General features: G+C 39.7%; 2 protein-coding genes across 2 annotated transcripts; both read right to left on the bottom strand.

Moving 5' to 3' along the window:
* Window positions 1–2307: 2307 nt before the first annotated feature.
* LOC137291285 (uncharacterized) lies at window positions 2308–7653 on the bottom strand. The gene is made up of 5 exons (XM_067822584.1): window positions 7378–7653; window positions 6810–6874; window positions 5502–5704; window positions 4370–4481; window positions 2308–3273 (listed from the first exon to the last, which is right to left on the bottom strand). The coding sequence occupies exons 1-5, from the start codon at window positions 7589–7591 to the stop codon at window positions 2932–2934; spliced, it is 936 nt and encodes a 311-aa protein (XP_067678685.1). The 5' UTR covers window positions 7592–7653; the 3' UTR covers window positions 2308–2931.
* Window positions 7654–14725: 7072 nt separating this feature from the next.
* Window positions 14726–19885, bottom strand: LOC137291210 (uncharacterized). Its single transcript, XM_067822499.1, has 5 exons — window positions 19598–19885; window positions 18999–19066; window positions 16626–16852; window positions 15771–15882; window positions 14726–15574 (listed from the first exon to the last, which is right to left on the bottom strand). Exons 1-5 carry the CDS (start codon window positions 19782–19784, stop codon window positions 15233–15235), a joined length of 936 nt encoding a protein of 311 aa, XP_067678600.1. The 5' UTR covers window positions 19785–19885; the 3' UTR covers window positions 14726–15232.
* Between the last annotated feature and the right edge of the window lie 681 nt (window positions 19886–20566).

Below are 20566 nucleotides of genomic sequence, written 5' to 3'. Positions count from 1 at the left end.
CAAGACATATTTAGAACAATTTAAGACATCAGTATATTTTAATAAATGTGAAAACGGCTTGCCATTACGTTGTAGACCTATTGCTTGCTGCGATATTCAAGTGGTATTATGGACACAGCAGGAATTGACATGAAGCAACAGATGGAGAATCGAACCCTCTGTATGACAAACCAATGGGCTACCGTCCCAATACTCTACTTATCGCCTTCACAATGTTATTATGATCCACGAATCGTTCGTAGCACTACGTCATTCGTAAGCCTGTGATGAACTGTAAAGTTCGTGGATTTGGACCCTGGGCCGAACTTTTTTAAGCTCTCCTCGCACCACCACCTCCTCCTCGGAGCCTGTGATGTAGTGTAAAGTTACTAGTTATTGTAACTTTACGAACGCTTTATGGATTGGGACCCTGAGCCTAGGTTTTCAAAGCTCACGTAGGGCTAAGAAAGTCGTAAGTTCATTTGAATGCAAGGACTTTACGACTTTCAATGCCCTAAGAGATAATCTGGGCCCTGTTCTACAAAAGCTTTTGAAGCAATAACCCACTTTGTAGCCTTTTATAAAAGTACAAATCTAACGCGAATGACCGGACGGTGATTTAATCGCCGGTGTTATAAACGTGATGAGTTTTCAGGCCAACATCCTGACATACTATTGATGGATTATGGATCAAACAAGATGGGCGTTTGCACTGATAACGTCATCATTACAACCCCCAGGCATAGCGGGTCGGCATCGCGTGATCGATCGGATGTAGTTCACTTTAATCTTTTTAATCAATTTTATGTTTCCCTCAAAACTAAAAATAGCTCTAATCGATCGAAAATTTGATTTTAAGTATCAACAACTACAACATTGGAAAATACAAAACCAAAAACCTGAATCTAATGGCGAAAAACACAGTGTTGTGTGATATACAATCAGAAGTTTGGGTAGTAGATATTTTAAAAATATTTCATTTGAAATAAATTTTATAAATAGTCCTTTAATAATATTTATTAACCCATGTGATACTGACGAGGTACTGTATCCAATTCCATCTGCCGGTTCGGTCGACATAGTGGTTTCTAAATGTTTTTCAATGCATTTTCTTCCTGCAAGATTGTGATTCACTCAGTATAACTTCATGAACTCCAGTGACATTGCATTGTCTCTTCTAGACGAAGACCGGGGTTCAGTTCCCAACATGGATAAAATGTTAGAAGCCCATTTCTGATGTCTATCATCAAAATATTGCCGGATTATTGTTAAATTCAACGAAATGATACACATTCCGTAACACGAATTCTATAATCTCGTACCATTTTAGATCGGGAATATCTTACGTGGGTTATCTGCTTCTCTCGAACTTCAGATAATTCGATACACTTTTATCTTAAGAGTGACTTTGAGTTGATGGGTTTTACTGCATTTCGAAGTAGGACTTTGAGTTTCTTTCAACAAACATGACGTCATACTTGTATATGTGGAGTGACTGCATGTTGTAGAACGACGCATGAAAAACATTATCTGGTCAGCCAACCGCGTCAAGCGAGGATGCCACGGTGGTTGATCGCAGGAAGACAGCAAACGTTCCAGTTCTGTTGGTGCAGTTACTGTAATGAACGGCAATATGGGTTCACGTGGACACATCCAATAACGATGTATCATCCATCATGTCCACCCGATCCCCATTTTAGTCGGTCATTACGTTAAGCATGAATCCACGACTCCATCGATGATGAAACAGAGGAAACGTTTGCTCTCGTTCTGCGTGTACCTTACAAACTGACGCAGAGGACAGCCACATCATCTCGGTAGGACCTAGGGGACGCCGTGCTTAAAACGGCAACGGGGAAGCCTAGTGGGTCGTCACGCCGAGAACCCGGGTTCGATTCCCCACATGGGTAGAATATGTCTCCAGCCGTGATATTGCTGAAATATTGCTACAATTGGCGAAAAACTAATCAGTATTTGCTTGTTTTGGGTTCGAATCCACGAGTCTCCCGATTATTACCCTTGTTTCATCAACACCATGCTCACAGATTCCAGTAGCGGTCATAAACGGATCGCCAGCGGAGAGTATACCACGCCAACAAAAATAAGGGAGATAACTCTCAACAGGTCCGATAACGTGGTTAGCACTACGATCAGCACTACTGTAAAATGTTCTCTTAGGATATCCTCCATTTGAGTGCCACGCCACCTCCCTTTTGCTTCAGATCATGATCACAGTACGACACGAGAATATTTAAAACCATCATATTACTATCTTCGATCCTGTTGCCTTAACACGATTAAAATAAAAATTAAAAAAAAACACAAATCTTTTGTTCTGAAATGTTAGTTTAATGTTCGCGTTGCATGCGTTTAAACCTGAAACAATGTATACATTAACCATTATGTGAATACCGCGGGATTAAAGGTACAATGACACTTTATTCCAGAGTCCCACACATAATGGGACAACGTTAAACCATTTCAGAAACCTTAGACATTGAACCTTTGTATATGTTTAAAGGAACATACTAGATCTGCGATTCCAAAACATTGGAACAACTTAGCAAGGATCAAATGTATCAGGCAGATTTTAGCAAAAAATCACCAACCGTTTTGTTGAAGGGGAATAATTATATGGCTAGACAGCTTCTTTATTGCAATAGACGCGACGTTTCCGCTTTCAAGACGGCGTCGCATCTATTGCCAGAAAGAAGTTCTCTATCCAGAACAATTGCCCCTCTTCATCATACCAGTGTCTACACGACACTTAAAGAAGTTAACCGTTTTGATGACAATTATATGTAATGAGAAAAGTCCTTAAACGAAAACCCTTTCATCATGCAGTGTTGACTCCGAAGGTCAGAATATTTATTTGAAATCTTATAGTTAACGGGGTTGCAATACTCCATACAGTTTTAGATGATTCTATGCCTAATGAGTTTGTGTTCCAGCTTATGCGCCGCCAAACAAGGCTTGGAACTGAGGAGCAGCACCTCCAGTGTTTCCGGTACCTCCTGGGAGTCCCCCAGTTCCGGATGCCCCAGGGATGCCACCAGGCACACCCCCTGTCATACCGCCTGGTATACCAGCAGGCGAAGCTCCGGGCAGAGCGCCTGGTACACCACCTTGTATGCCGCTTGAACTTGCAAATAGGTTGTTGGGCGAGCCATTTATTCCAAAGCCAAAGTTTGGTCTGTTCAACTCTGTGGCACTCTTGGAATCACGGCCGATCTTGCAACATAGTGGAATGATTCCGTTGCATGTACCGCCGCTTATTTGTCTGCGGAGACACAGCTGAAAGTGAAAACAAAGAGTTACGATTACGCACGAATGTTGTACGCAAACGCTTAAGTTATAGTCTGTTTGCAGTGAAAAGGTACCGATGAATTTCACTTTAAACAAAAAAGTATAAATAAAGTGAAATTAAGATTCCGAATTCCTATAATTTTCCTGTGCCAACTTATGATAAAAGTTGTTTAACAAACGATAATTGTTCCAAATCGCTTAAATTGTTTGTATTATTTATCTGTAGAGGGTAAATGAAACAAAGAGAACAAGTTGGGTTGGTCTAAGTTAACACTCATCACGTACCGCATGTGAATTTGTTACATTGTTCCCAGAATTGTACTTAACCCCTTGTAGTTCAAACCAATAATGACGATTTGAATTTATGATCCTTGTTGAACATTTATCCAAAGGTATACAATTCTGAGGTTCACATTTTCAACTGGCAAGGTAAGATTTTGAGGATTCACTTTCATGTTATTTGGTTTACTTTTTTGCTTATAGTGAGATTCATTGGTGCGTTATCCGAACAATAACACTATACTTTAGGACAAGTCTAGAACAAACAACTTGTGTATATCCTACATTTCTTCACAACAGGGAAGAGGTGAGGAGGTAAAATGTTGCGTTCAAGATTTTTGAAGTTAATACGTGCATGCACATGAGTACGTGAGGACGTACGTGATGAGCGTGTGTGTGGTCGTACCGCCTGAAGTGGGTTTTATAGTACCTGCACTTTGACAAGCCATGTCGAACCCCAAACATTAAACTAACCCCGAGCATACAAGTACTTATATTACCCCCGAAGTATGAATCATTAAACGTCATGTAACGTCTTTGGCTTGACCCATCCACAATCGAACAACATTGTTTAGTGGCAGACGGGATAACCACTATACCACGAATGCGTCACCTCAAACTCGGATCCCAGTAAAAGTTTATAGTAGGATGTAGTGTAGGTATGGGTTAACGTATTTTTGACATAGGAGAGAAAAGGAGGTCAATGGATGTGACCACTAACTTAACGATTCACTGATTATATTCAGAATCATCAAAGCATGAACGAAGCATCGATAACCCAAGTGTAAGAAAAATGAAGACTTACTGCGAGTCCGTGTCCATTGAGAGCCTCAGCACTGGCGAATCCCCGTATATACGTGGTGGATGTGTGCCCTTGGCGAGGAGCCAATGGAAATTCCCTTCCAAGTATTCCAATTCTGGCAAAAGGATATTGAGTGAGTGAGTGGCTTTCGGGAATATTCCAGCAATATCACGGTGGGGAACACAGGGAATGGGCTACACACATTGCACCCATGTGGGGAATCGTAGCCGTCTCTTCGGGGAGACGAGCGAACGTATTAACCTTGAGGCTACCACACCTACCATAACGAACGAGCGTAGAAGCAAGTGCTACGTCAAATATTCGTGTCTGGACATTTATTTTAAGAATAACGACTACGGCGTTTCACGGCCTGGATATTTCTTTGCGAGGTAAATGTGGGATGCCCATTTCTAATGTCACCCTCCGTGACTTTGCTGAAATGTTGCTAAACGCGACGTCAAGTAACGAACTCGTCTACTGACAGCGGTCAGCGTGAATGATGCATACACACTACCAGTCAAGGTGATTTGTTTTATTAAGAACGATTTCAGGAACCTGTGAGAATGCTAAAGTGAGTGAGTGAGTGAGTTTACTTTTACAACGCGCCCAGCAATGTTCCCGCTGTATGGCGGGTCTGTAAATAATCATCCACTCATTCAGTCACTTACTCTGTGTTGGGTGCTCTGCCCATTCACTCACTCACTATGTGTTGGGTCTTCTGCCCACTCCCTAGCTCACCCATTCATTCACTCACTTACTCTGCGTTGCGTCTTCTGCCCACTCACTCACTCACTCACTCACTCTGTGTTGGGCCTTTTGTCCAGTCACGTACTCACCCACTGATTCACTCACTCACTCTGTGTTGGGTCTTCTGTCCAGTCACGTACTCACCCACCTATTCACTCACTTACTCTGTGTTGGGTCTTCTGCCCACTCCCTAGCTCACCCACTGATTCACTCACTTACTCTGTGTTGGGTCTTCTGCCCACTCACTCACTCACTCACTCACTCCCTCACTCCCTCACTCTGTGTTGGGCCTTTTCTCCAGTCCCTATCTCACCCACTGATTCACACACTCACTTTCTGTGGGGTCTTCTGTCCAGTCACTTACTCACCCACCCACTGACTCACTTACTCTGTATTGGGCCTTCGTCTGAACCAGGAGTCGCTGCCGATGATGTCTCCGAGAGCTCCGATGACACAGCCGTCCTCAACTCGTCCGTATTCAGTTGCAATCAATTGAAAACTACCTCTCGTTTGTGACTGACCGGAAACGCTCACTCGGGCCTCCATCTGGACACGTTGAGGCAGCCACCTATCCCACCTGTTTCGGCTTGGCTGTTTTGAGGATACGATATATGAATCTACATATCTGTTTTGGTCATCGTTCTATATAGCTTTCTTTTTAATTTCAGTGGAATGTAAATGTCACAATGACATATGCATAGTTTGTGTCACATTTTGAAAAAAAAATCAACTTGTATTGATTATTGCACCGGATTAACAGAAAAAACATCTTGTATCAATTAATGAATGGGATTATTAGAAGAAGCAACTTCTTTTGAATATTGTACACGATTAACAGAAGAGTCATCTTGTATCAATTAATGCTTGGGATTAATAGAAAGATCAGCTTGTGCTGAAAATTGTACAGGATTAAAAGAGGAATATCCTTGTATCAAATAATACTCTATGGGATTAACAGACGAATCAACCTGCATTGCATATTGGTCAAGATTAACAAAGGAATCCTCTTCTATTGAATACCGTATTGGATTAATAGAAGAATCAACCTGCTTTGAATACTGCACAGGATTAACAGTAGAATCCTTTTGCATTAAATGCTGTCTGGGATTAATAGAAAAATCAATTTGTATAGAATACTGTACAGGTTTACAGGGGGAATCCACCTGCATTACATGTATATGTGTAAAGGATAAACTGAAGAATCTTTAAGCTTTGGGTAATATTTGTCTCAGCATCTTTATGTTGACATCTCGCTTTTGGTTTGTGATACAGTGGCCAGTGGATGAAAATCTGAGAGCATGCTTCGGATATGTGTTGTTTGCTGGCGTGACATCACTTCACGTTGGTCTGTTTGTGTGTTCAACGTGGCAGGTGGGCGAGGTAAGTCATTAAGTCTTACTACCTATAATTGCCAACAGATCAACAGGTGCACATCTGAGAAGCGGTTCCGTCTACCCGAGGCACACATGATTAAGAAGCCGTTGGCACAATTTGCTTCTTGAAGTCGCTTCTTCGATGTCACCAGTGATTGAATAGAACCCCTTGGAAATGACATACATATTTGCTTACATTAAAAGTATGAACATGCATTTGGACATTCGAGGTCTGCCAAATATACAAATGGGGCTATTTCTGCAATATATCAGATTCGATTTGAACATAACAATTTATGATAAATGTTGATAGCTGGCCTTACCTCATTTCTGAATGTTACTCTCAATTCATCCATATTGGTATTTTTTCCAATGCAAGTGTACACAGCTGCAAAAGCACAAAAAAATGTAAATAATAATCCGTTATGATAATGCCCTCGAGGAGATTTTCAATTTGTGGAACTTTTATGAAGTGGTGTTAAAAACCATTGCTGTTGATATAATGGACACATTAATATTTTTGAATTCGTACACAAATAAAACACATTTACGTGCGGATGTGTGGCAATATACTCGTTGATGTTTATGCGGATAGTGACTTTTTAAATGCATATTTTGCATTCAGATTGGTTTGTTAATGATGTTTCAATATGTCTGTAACCATCTCCATTGAGTGATGAAAACGCACTCAAAATATGTCTGTGTCTTGTCCATATCAAGAACACGTAAGTTGAACGTCTATAGAAAAATCTATCAACAACAATAATAATAATGAAACAAAAATAACAATAAACAAACATAAGAATAAGAAAAGTCTGTACATAAAGATTTGAATGCAATTTGAAAAAAAAACGCTTTGGAAGCAAGAACACACAAATCATAAAAACTTACTTGGCTCTTCAAAATCTCCCCAAAAGTCATTTCGGTCGTTGAAGAAAGGATCCCCACCGAAAATCCCTCCTCCGAAGGGGAAACCCCTCACATCACGTGCAAGAGGGGCTGGTGCCTGGTTTTGGTTACCTTGCCAAGAAAACAGAGACTGCTGTCCAACAGCAATTTGCACGATCCCAAGCAAAGTGAGAACAGTGATACCTTGAAGTGCCATGATGTCACCTCGTCCAGACCAACACAGGGTATGAATGCCGGGAGTCTGTATCCTTCTTATAAAGGTCGAGTGATATAGAGGATAGGTTTCGTACCGGTGGCCAATGAAGCCGCCTTATCAATGATTAACGTAGATACCCTTGATCCAAATGCACTCCCCTTACGTTTTAACTCACGAGCCCCTCGGGCGATAATTATTTATATATATTTTTTCTTTGCCGTTATAAAATAATAATTTTCGATAAAGTTTCCTAAAACTGATTTGCACCATTACATGGATCAAGCTGTATGAATTGTAATATTGGTTTGTTACATGCTTACAGTCTGTTCTTATAAGGTAAGATGCTAATCAATATTATCAACAGGTATTCATGTTAATGAAGGAATTCCTCAAAGTATTTATATTTAGATACTAAAATGTTAAACATTTAAACTGTTAAACTGTCGGGCTTGGACAGGGTTATCTGTTGACTCCCTTACTTTTGTTACATTGTAATAAATAAAGTGTAGCGATTTTTATTAAATCGAAAAGTGACATTAATTTAACGGAACAGGCGTTCTTAAAAAATGATATTGAGGCAAATATATTGACGCTTTACGTTTGTTGGCCTTTGAATTATATTTATTTTATAAGAGTAAATATGAATAAACTGACGTTGAGAGCAACAATATTTTAGACACAATGTCAACCTCAAAAGACTACTTAATCCAAGCTATACATCCCTTTTATTTATTATTTTGGAACTTTATAATACTGCTTAATCTAAACACACAGTTTAAATATTACTGTTTTTCCATAACTTATGATTTTAGAATATTATAGCACTTAATACACAAAACAATACGGCACGATAAGGTATGAATTATTATTGTTCTTAATTTTGTAAGTATCTCAAACAATGCAGTGTCAAGTTTTCAAGAAAATATAGGAAGCGACTATTTAAGTGAAAAATATTTAGCACAACAAGCTACTAAGAAAAACTCTTTGTGAAGAAAATTATGAGGATGAAGAATTCAATTTCTAAAAAGAACTAGATGGTATGAAGAAGGTAAAAATCCTACCATTTATTTTTGTCAGCTGGAAAACAGGATTTTTACTAGTAAGCTTATAGGCAGTGTTATGAAAAATAACGGCGATCTCATGACAGATGATATTAGTATTCTAGATGAACTGAAACAATTTTACAGTAATTTGTATAGAGATGGTCTTCCATATGAGGATGAAAATGATATAGATTTAAGACCTGTTGACATTTCACAGAAAGAAAGAATTTGAGGATTTAGGAAAAGAAAGCAGCCTAGAAAAAATTAGTAAAGCTGTTCTTTCCATGAAGAATGATGGTATGCCGAGAATTGATGGCTACCCCATTAAATTTATTAAGTTCTTTTGGGGAGATTTAGGCCCACTGGTTTTTAGATTTATATACGAAACCTTTACAAATAGTAAATTAACTATTACATTGAACAGGGGAATTATCAATTGTTTGCCTAAACCAAATAGAGACAGAAAGTTTCTAAAAAACTGGTGACCTATTTCATTACTAAACTCCCTTAACAAAATCATAAGTACTTACATAGCCAACAGGATTAAATCAACATTAGATACAATGTTACATGAGAATAAAACAGGTTTTATACCTGGGAGATGTATGAGTGGAAAGAGATGACTTTTCTACAATGTTGCTTTTTGAAACAAGACGATTAAATAAGCCCGCCCTATTATTATTGATAGATTTTGAAAAGTACCTTGACACTATCTCCAAAACATTTATAACACAGGTGAAAGCGTTTGGATTTGGGTTCAATATTATAATATGGATTAATGTTTTGACTAGTAATAATACAGGAGCTGTGATACAAAATGGGCACGTCTTTTCCTTTTTCCATCATGAACGGGGGTGTAGTAGACAGGGAGATCCTGTCTCACCTTATTTATTTATCCTTGCAGTGGGAATTATGATAAGGTCGATTCCCGATATAAAGGGTGTAACACTTAATGATACAGAACGGAAACTAGGACAATATATGATGATGACACACAGCCATATCTAGACGGTTCCCAAAAAAACCCATCGAGGTTCCAACGGAAACACTGAATAAATTGTATTAAATGTCAGAACTTAAATGAACATGAACAAGACAAAAGCTATCTGGATAGGCTCAACGACAGGTAGAAATATAACTTTTTCCACTGACTTTTATTTTAGAAATAACACTGAATGCTTCTCTTAAAGACCATTTAGTAATTGATAAAAACGCTTTGAACATATTAATAGAGTACTCGCTATTTGGCAAAGAAGCTTGACTCGAATTGGAAAAATTAGCGTTATCAAAACTCTAGCAATTTTTACTCTGGTACATGTTTTCTCTACACTTCCTAAACCGCCAAAAACATTCACGATCAAATCAATAAAATCATCTGTAGGTTTATATGGAATAATGATAAGATTTAAATATCACTAGAACGTACGAGGATGGGGCCTCTGAATGATTGGCATTGAATGCTTCATCAATGCTTTGAAACTGTCATCATTGAAATGTCACTTGAGGAAAGCCTCAAGCTTTAATAACACCTTTCCCATTAAGCTTTAACATCCACTTGGTTCTAATGCTCTTGATAGGTTAGTTGGCACCAACAATCCTTACTGAATTGAGGAAAGTCTCAAGCTTTAATAACACCTTTCCTTTTACTCTTTTACACTCACTTGGTTCTAATGCTGTTGATAGGTTAGCTGGCAACAACAATCCTTACTGATGAGAATTTTATCTGCTTGGAGAGTATTTTATGAAAAGCACACCTTTGACAGTGATTACACAGAACAGGTCTTGGTTCAGATGCTTGATTGGCATTTCAGAAGATGTTATGTGATGACAATAGATATTTTTCTGCGTTACATCTTGAGGAACCATCTTTGATTATCATCATTTGTTAAACAACATTCCAGTAAACTGGAGACAACTTTCAGAAAACTGAATTCTCTGCTTAAATCGAGTAGACATTGACAGTGTATATCAAGGCATGATCTCAAATGTTTAACGTTCAAGGATATTTTATGATAAATGAATTGAGAACAACAATACCCCTGGTGTACTAGAGTATTGGAATTACGTCATGGAATAATTTGGAGAGATGTATTCAAATGCTGCAGGAAAGTTACAAATGATTGCAAGCTGCTATATTTTCAATGAAGATTAGTTTACAGAATAATATGTACAACGAAAGAACTTGTAGGGATGAAACAAGTGGATACTGATACAAGTGATGTAATAATACCTCAGAGGACACGTAGCATGTATTCATTTACTCTGATTTAGTTAAACACTTTTGGTAAAATGTAGAACAATTACGAAATGCTCGCCTCCAGTGTAGTGTCTTTTTATGAAATTCACTATCATGTGTGCTCAAACAATAACATACTAACTCTTATTTTACTTCTTGCCAAAAGACTAAAAACATGCGTTCTCTTTGAGAGATGTGTTAGGCTATTTAAAGATGCATGTACAACCGAAAAGTATATAGCTGGGAAAACCAATAACTTATAACTACATAAGAAGTGGGAACATTTAACTGCTGTTCCGTGACTTACCACAGAAGCGCTCTTACAATATCAGTTGATATATCAATGTCCTCCCTCTCGATTCACACAAGTCAACCTTTTTTTCGCCAGTGTTGTATACTCTCTGTAGAAACTGTCATGACATTCTAAGTGTCTATGCACCTATTAAAACTTTACAAAACCTTAAGGATGTATACATATATTGTCTTTTATACCATATGTAATGCATCTGAGAATTGAAATGGAATAAAAAAACAAAAATATGTTTTATAAGCTTTCATGTTGTATTTTTCCGCAACAGTATGGCATACTTGTTATCAATAATCTGCAGGAGGAATACACATGTGACCAATTTAACTAATGAGGCGAAATGCAAGTCATCATTCACCATACTGACAATTCTTGCCACACCATTTTGTTAGCTTTCCTGTGGGTGTAACCCGTGAAGATTCGGGTTATAAATGGTCTTCAGCAACCTGTTTATCTTAAGAGGCGACTGAAAGGATCGGGTGGTCAAGCCCGCTGTTTTGTGACACGTGTACTCGATGCTCTTGATCTTGATGACTTGACATCGAAAAAAAGGGGGGTGGGTGGGGTTGGGGGGGAAAGCACTCACATAGAAACAACAGCACCCCAACCACTATAATCCATTCACTTACCATTATATCACATTACCGACCTTTATATCACCTTTTAGTGCCCACTTCAAAATATGCAAGGTATCCTAATATGAATGACGTGTTCATGCATGTCGTGACACATACAGGTCAAGATCAGCTGTTTATCACCTGTCAGGTAAGAGAGAAGCGGGCCGTTCCATTGATCTTTGCAGCTTTAATAGGAGAGACAGGGTACTAATTATTTTAAGAGTTACGTAACTTATGGTATCGTCTGGAGCAACATGCTTTCATGGATAGCAAAGGTACGCCACAGCATTTATATGCATGTGTACACATACATCATCGTTTACATGGACGTATTTAGCGACATAGGCCTAGACACCCGTGACAGAAATATACTAGGCACATAAAGAAACTGTGCATACAAAAATTTAAAATCTAAATTTAGCAAACCTGTGTGGACATAAGGATTTAAACTCAGAGATTAGTGACATGTGTCCAACATGCACGCACGTGCCACGTTCCGTGACGTCAGTGGTTTCGTCCTTGAGACGTGCAATAAATTGTTGCACGTGCATTCCAGGTAGGGAAACAGAGCAAATGAATGTCACACAATACTGTCACTTTGGAAAGCGCAACCCCTGTCCTTGCGATCATTAAAAAATTAAACGTTGAATCGCTTAGCATGCCAAAGTCATGAGGCCATTGGGATGGTCCGTGGGGGAATGTCTCAACGACAAGTGGCTGCACATTTCCACTGCCACCGAAACACCATTTCTGCACTGGTGAGATGCTACCAGAACACACATGACGTCATCCATCGGCCACGTTCTGGACGTCCACACGTAACAACGCCAAGACAGGACAGATGGATATGGGTGACCCATCTTCGCCACAGATTTCAGAACTGCAGTGATGACTGCCTGGACCATCCCAGGACTTCGCCGCGTTCAGACCACAACGTCCCGCCATATCCTGATGCAAAGTCATCGACAAGCTAACTGAATGTGGTGCCGAAACCATGTCCGCAGACCCTTGTTTTGATGGAGAATCTGATTTTACAGATGAGTCCAGGTTTAACATTTCAGATAGTGATTGACGTCAACGTGCCTATTAACGCTTGAGGGAACGTTATGAACAGGCCTGTGTCTTGGAGAGGAATCGCTTTGGCGGTGGTGGATCCGTGATGATCTAGGGTGGAATAACAGCACGCCAAAGATTGTTAAGGGCAACTTAACTGGTGTGGGCTACAGTGATCAGATTCTTCGACCTGTGGCAATTCCTCTTCTGCAACGTCATGGCCCTGGGTTAACATTCCAACAGGACAATGTCCGCCCTCATACGTCAAGGGTTGCTACGGATGTCTTGCAACACCGTACTTGTGTACTCGTGACGTCATTGTGATGGACTTTTTGATTCATATTCTGTCGACTTGTTATGGTCTCATGCCCTCTCTCTCTCTCTCCCCCCCCCCCCCTTTGATATTGTTGTCGTACTTATCAACTGGGATGATATTTGGATAATGCACAGTTTCTTTATGTAGTTCTCAGGTTAATATGGGTAATGGCAGAACGTTTGAGTGCCTCGATCCCAATGTTGTAAGGGGCTTCCTCTCAGTTCTGCAGGAAACAATTGTAAACGCTTGGAAACGATATCGGAATGCACCAGAGGTTCTCCTGGTCTAAGTAAACATAGCCTCAGTATTATTCGTTACACTCTTCTACTAAGTGTAGCAGACTTTAGAAGGAGGTCGTGTCAGGTAACTTTGAACGACGTACGACGATCAAAAATCCAAAGCGAGACGGACGAACGATTTAACCAGTCAGACAACGGCTACTGTTTAGGGTTTGGTGGAACTTACAAAAATTCACCAGTCACTGACACTGATCCCTCAACAAACGAAAATCCGCATAAAACACGGGTAATAGACCTGCAGTATGTACGCTTAAGGCTTTCTGATAACATGGTTCCCATTAGCTAATAATTCCGCAAGCTGACATCCTTGCATGTTGACAAAAATGCTATTTTCAGATACTGTTTACTCACTGTTGACAGTATTGTCAACGTGCATCGCCCTGAAGCGATCGTACGGAAAATAGCATTCGGAAGCGTTGGGATACAAACGTTTTCGAGGTACAATTTCAAAATGTATGTCCGCATGTCCACTTTCGCGATTTGGTTAGCTGTGCTCTGATTGGTCAACCTCAAAGGTTACCCGACGCGACCTGCTACTAGGGTTTGTTAGACTCAGTATAGGAGTGTAAGGAATAATACTGAGACTAAGTTCGAAACCAGCATGCCAGCTGATGAACCGAGTTTGGCTCATTCTACGGAGGAGACTTTAGGTGTTTCTACTGCTTTGGCTGCTGACTTGATTTTTCGGCGATCTATTTATTTATGTTTCAATTGCCCTTAAAACCCATGTTTTGAGATGTTCTCTAGTGTTGAATTTATATATTTTGTCTTTGACCTATCAACCATGAGAGAGCTGCGGGGGTTTACTATATGCTAATAGTTCCGGTACGAAGCACGTCCATGGCGCCTTGCAATATGGAGACGAGACCCAGCTTACTTCCGGTATCTGATTTACTGTGTCAGGCGTACATTCAAGGACGCGTTCTGGTTCCAAAAGGCGCGACCGCCAAATGTGACTTTACCAGATTCCTTCGAACTTTTAAATTTAATACTGAAATCTAAATACGCAATTTGGTTTGGAATAAATCATGCAGTAACTTCCCAGATAGGTCATTGTTAGTATTAATGAGGGAAATGCTGTCTGGTGAAATGACATCTATGCCCCAGCACACACTGTTCAGTACAACACACAATTGACCTGATTAGGCTGTTCTCTGCTTCAGGCATAGGCTGAACGTACTATCACGCTACACGTTGTCCTGGTATAATTTAGATCAGAAACCATTCAATTGCCATTGTAGAAGCAACACACAAAAACGTGTCTTTAATTACACTTTTTTATTTTATTTTTTATAACAAACGCATCACAAACGAAAAAGGAAATTCTATGTAAGATATTGTCCAGTCCGTAACACTGTCAACCACACGATCACCACAAACTATTCCTAATACATTTCATGATATGGCATAATGAGAAATATGAAAGTATTGGTACCGTTATCCTATTGCGAACGTTGGGAAATAATCTGTATACATAAGTACCCTTTATATGTTATTTGCTATGATTACATGGACAAACACATTTTGCAATGCAACTGAAAAATATATTTCAAAACGTGCCAAATATATTTCCTAGGTGAAAAACAACACAAAAAGTCACCAGATTCCTGGCTTTTATTTTTTTCCAATACAAATTCTGATTTTGATGTTAATTTTCAAATGTCCAAATATATATGATGGAAGATTTACCCAAAACTCAAAATCAAAACGTTGGCATACAAAATTTGCTTTTCAGAACTGAACCTGGGTAAAGCAGTTGTTCCATAGGGTCTATTTCCTTCCTTGGGTGTTTCCAAACATGAGACCAGCACCAGCTGGCTGCGTGCCAGGTAGACCTCCTGGCTGCTGACTTGGCAGGGCGCTGCCCTGGTTAAGACCAGTCATGGGTTGCCCTATTGGCATCCCTGGAACTCCGGACACTCCACCCACCTGTCCCATGCCCCCAATGCCCCCCATGCCCCCCATGCCCCCCATGCCCATTTGATTCTGACTAAATGAGTTGAAGTGGCTGTAGATAGGGGTGGTTGCGCTGACGGAATCACGTCCTATCTTGCAGCACAGAGGGATGATATCTTGGCACATTCCATTCCTGATGTTCATGGACAGGCAGAGCTGAAACGATGGATAGAAGATTTAATATAGAGTAGTTGTGCTTTGTATGTGAATGCTACTAATAAATAATGGTGAATATAAGAGTCTTTAGATTTACGCCTCACTCAGCAATTTTTCAGCTCACTGACCCACTCACTAACTCACTCACTGACTCACTCACTGACTCACTCACTCACGATGAGTAAATAAAACCTACAGCAAGACCACGTCCATTGAGCTCTTCCAGTGCCTCAAACCCACGCACTAGTCCGCTAGCAGTATGACCCAGGCTAGGTCTAAGCGTGAAAGCCGATCCCAGCACTCCGGTTCTGTAAGATTTCATAAAAGGTAGGAAATATACTCAAAGGCCAAGAGCCCAATATTCAGCAACAAATCAAAACTGATACTGATCATGTAGTCAGAGCAGGCTGAAATGTGATGAGGTACGGCACCTTTATGACTCAAACACAACATTTTCTGAAACAGCGACTTTTGGTGAACTATTTGTTTACTTTTCACTGATATTTTGCCATTACCAAATGGATTCTGTTTCAACACATAATCGAGGGTGGTAATGCTCTTGAGTTAAAGCATAATGTATGCGATTACTGATCCAAGACGACGGAGCCATCTATGGATGTAGTGTACAGCTATTTTTGAATTTGCACGTTTTCGTTTCGCAATCGGTTATCCGATGATGTGGAACAATATACATTTAACCGGGGCTCTCGTTGCTCATTGATTCAGGAGACGGTGGTATAGTCTTATCGTTGAAGAGTTCGCTCGCCTCCAAGGGTCAATTTTCCACACGTGTACCGTGAGCCAAGCCTATTTCTGGTGTTACTTGTCGTAACATTGCTGGAATATTGCTACAAAAACAGCGTACAACACTCGTTTACTCCTTTGGCCAGTAACACCAATTGAACAAACAAAAGTGACCGGTCCCTTCTCATCCTTTAGGTTCTCAAAGGCTACAGATTTCCTGATCAAAGACCTGTGATCAGAATTATACCTCACCGAAATATTTAAAAAAAAAACATCTTGACAGAATAAAAAATCCAAGTGGACTTACTGGGAGTTGGAGTCTCTTGGCCGCCCGAAGAAATTAAATCCTTGGAAGTTGTCTACGATTCTGCCCAAAGCCTCGCTGGAGCAACCATCCTCGACACGACCGTAGCGGGTGACAACCAGCTGGAAACGACCGGCTGTCTGAGACCGACTAGACACGTGGACAACGGCATCCATATGAATTCGTTGGGGGTTGAACCAACGGTTGATGTTCCATGTTTCCTGGTTTTGCTGTAATTGTATTGCCTTTTATTAAACCAATTCCACACATATGTTGTCTACAATAATTGTATTGGTTGTTTTAAATCACTTATGCACATAATACAAGCCAGATTTACGCATGCCAACAATGTTATTGTGAATGAAACGACTTTTCGGAGAGTATGCATGCTCCTTCACCAGGTGATAATCCTGCTAATCACAATAAAGAAGTTGACTCTGCTTTTCTCATGCATTCCACTTCCAGATGTACTTATGCACATAAGTTATGTACGATAGTTTTTTTTAATTAAACGAGTTATAAACATACGTTGTCTTCGATCGTAGTGTTTTTCTATTATGTCACTTATACACATACATTGCCTACGATAAATGTATTTTTTCTTTTAATCCACTTACACACTAAGGTCTTCTACATGCGTTGTCTACGATAAGTGTATTGTCTCTGTTAACCCAGTTATATACATGATTTTTTTACGATTTGTTTTTCTATTAAACCACTTGAACTTGTAAACTTGTAACCACTTGTTTCTTTGTTCACAAACTGGTCGATCAAGGTTACACCGTTCAAGGTTACACCGTTCAAGGTTACACCGTTCAAGGTATCATTGAAAAGGTGTTGTGGGAGGCACGTGGAGGTATTATTTGACACATCCGTGACACAAATTATGTAATTCATTATTTTGACTACTACCATACTTGCCTATTTGATCAGATGAACAATTGACGAGCCTCACCGTTTCGCGAACATCTCGCGTTTAGCATCATTAGTGTTTGATAGCGATTCTTAAACACATTCTCTGTCATCTGATCATGATGTCTGTCATTAGATTGTCTAGTCTGTTATTTACGGATCGTGGCGTTAAACAAACAAATGCTGATACAAAGTGGAGACAATCGCTTGACATTGAGATGTCTTTTGGGTGTGGTTTTGTCTCTTTCATACATATGCTGGACAAAAATAGTGAGGGATCTTTGAAATTTTTGAAATTTTGAATAATGATCTATATATTCATCGACACACCGATAAAATACCTGTCATAAAAATACCAATATCCCTAACTTACTTTGTCCAGTATATATGTGCGACGGGATATGGGAAATCTGTATTCTGCATTCTATAAATCATTTGGTAAATGCGGGCACTTCATTAAGTGAGAGTGAGTACGTATAATTTCCCGCACGATCAGAGCATCGGGACACCAGGTGTAGGCTTAACATATTGCACCCCTGTGGGGATTCGACCCCGGAACTTCGTCGAGACAAGCGGGGTACTTGCCCCGACTTACTCCTGCTTTAAAACGCTAGCCACGTAATAGTGGATGTCAATGACAGGCGCGACAAACTGTCACCTGTAAACGCCGAAATTCACCAGTACTTGTTTTAGCCCATACATGTTGAAACAGCCAGGGAAACAATACGTTTATATATGTTTGTATGATGTAATACGGGGATCGAACCACCGACATTACGCTCTCCGGGCAGGTGCGTTATCCGCTAAACAATGTAGGGAAGGATTAGGTAAGAACAGGATTTACATTTCTATACATGCCAAAAGTATTGAGGAATCGAACCCTGGTCCTCGGCGTGACGAGCGAACGCTTTAACCACTAAGCTATACCATCGTCCCTATGACGTCCCAACAACATGACTCAGAAAATGCGATTCGTTTGTCAAAAAATATTGTTACAATTTCTCTAAAGCTGAATGTTTGAATTAAGGCGGTTTTACCGTATTTGTTGCACGCAAGTTCCTAACCTAATTTTCTAACCTAAGGTGACCTATCTAACGGTGAAGGACGGCAAACCTCTGCATTTCCAACAGAAACCCCACACCCTTCGGATCAAGTATCAAACATCCTATAATAATATATAACCGTGGAGATGTCTTATTGATCCATGTAAACTTACTTATCGAAACGATCGATGCCTTGCAGCCGATCACTGCATTGTCTAATCCACAATCGACGATTTACAAAGGACCGTCATATAACTGGAATATTTCTGAGTGCGGCGTAAAACTAAACTCACCCACTCCTTTTTCCTTTTCCTTTTCCTAGCTTCAGTCACTTTTTTGTCATATTACTTTTTGCGTAAACATAATCAAACAAACAGTCTTGGATATTATCCACTCTGTAACAATAATAATATCTACTTACTGATTCAGTGAACGTAACTCTCATCTCATCATCATTCGTATTTTTCCCTATACACGTGAAAAATCGTTCTGAAAAAAGATACATATTGGCGTATTATTATACGGATCTGGAGAATATTTACGACAGTACAGTTTCCAGTTATTATAATTTATTCATCATAAAAGACATTTATCATGAAAGCAAATAATTTTGTACTAGTAAATAATTAGCGCACAATTGCCACTAGGAACTAGGCAATTTAATCGTCTGAAATAGCGAAGAAGCCAATGTTGGAATCTGAATAATACTCTCGGAAACTAATACAATAATAATAAAAGTTTACAGTTTCAGTTGATCTCTTTTCTGGCGATCAAAGGATTTTGACTGCATTGACTATTTTAATTATAGTAATACTCATTTAACTATTACCGTAGAAGGACTTCTTGATTACATTTCCTCCACATTACTGTCTTCGTAGGAGGTTAAGAATATTAATTAAAAAATTACAAATATTAATGCTAAAATAGATCATATAGAACGCTCGATTCAAACCATGAGAACAACCGTTTCTAATCCTGTCTCTGTACATGGTCGGTGTACGGTCAAAAAAGTGTACTCACGTCTGGGCTCGTTTCCCCAGAATCCTCGACCTTGACCAATGCCGGGTTGTCCACCCAGCTGAACAGCGGGTTGAGAAAATGAAGGCTGTTGTCCAAAGTTACCCCAACCGCCGTTACCCCATTGGGCAGATATCAATCTCCCCATGACACCCACTAGCACAAAAATTAGGATACATTTCGACGCCATGATCAACTCGGACTAAAACAAAACGAGTGGAGTAGGGTTTGGGCGACTCCGAAACGATTACTGCTTTTAAAGGTTGTTTCAACAGAAGGCGGAGTGTGAGAGTCTCAGCCAATAGGTGTCGCATATGCTTATATGCTTCTGAAGAGCGTCACACTTGAGGAGTGGAGTGATTGATTCATACATACACCGACACCATGCTTAACACTTCCTTATCCCGTATGCCATTCAGAGTTCAACAAGGTTCCGATGAACTTCCGATTTGACCATTCTGTAATTGGCAGTAATACCTTCAGGAATCGACATTCCTTATTTTTTAGATATGCCAGAGGCTTCGGTTAAACCTTAACGCAAATATGCAGTCGATAATTTGATGAATGACGAATGGCATTAGAGAAGAATGCTCTAGTTTAAGAAAAATATTGCGAGTTGATTTGAGAGTCATACCTCATAATTTTAAACTTTGGTGATATGCTTTACTCAAAGGCATAATGCCTACCAAACTGGCAAACGATATTTGTCAGTGCCTATGCAATTCAGTCTGTCATTCATACTCATTCAGCGTTGCATCAGTATTTACCTCGCTTTAATTTTCAGCATATTATAACATTCATTTTAACACAAATGGCCCAAGGTTTTTGTTGTTTAACGCCAAATTCAGCAATATTCATGCTGTAAAACGTCATGCTGTAAATAATCGATTCGGAACCAGACGGTACAGTGATCGACATCATGAGCACCGATCTTCGCAGTTGGATACGATGGTATGTGTCAACGAGTATGGC

This window comes from Haliotis asinina, chromosome 7, assembly GCF_037392515.1.
Source record: "Haliotis asinina isolate JCU_RB_2024 chromosome 7, JCU_Hal_asi_v2, whole genome shotgun sequence".
In the NCBI taxonomy this organism is placed as follows: Eukaryota; Metazoa; Mollusca; class Gastropoda; order Lepetellida; family Haliotidae; genus Haliotis; species Haliotis asinina.
Note: the sequence above shows the minus strand (reverse complement) of the source record. Positions and strands in the feature narration are given on the sequence as shown.

Bases quoted from the DNA above. Each gene is read 5' to 3' on its own strand.
- LOC137291285 (XM_067822584.1), bottom strand. From the start codon at position 7,591: ATGGCACTTCAAGGTATCACTGTTCTCACTTTGCTTGGGATCGTGCAA. The intron at 5,705-6,809 runs GTAAGGCCAGCT...TCCTCAAAACAG, and splicing joins GAGTAACATTCAGAAATGAG to CCAAGCCGAAACAGGTGGGA. The intron at 3,274-4,369 runs GTAAGTCTTCAT...TTTCACTTTCAG, and splicing joins TCAATGGACACGGACTCGCA to CTGTGTCTCCGCAGACAAAT.
- LOC137291210 (XM_067822499.1), bottom strand. From the start codon at position 19,784: ATGGCGTCGAAATGTATCCTAATTTTTGTGCTAGTGGGTGTCATGGGG. The intron at 19,067-19,597 runs GTGAGTACACTT...ATCTTTTTTCAG, and splicing joins CTGGGGAAACGAGCCCAGAC to AACGATTTTTCACGTGTATA. The intron at 15,575-15,770 runs GTAGGTTTTATT...CCATCGTTTCAG, and splicing joins TCAATGGACGTGGTCTTGCT to CTCTGCCTGTCCATGAACAT.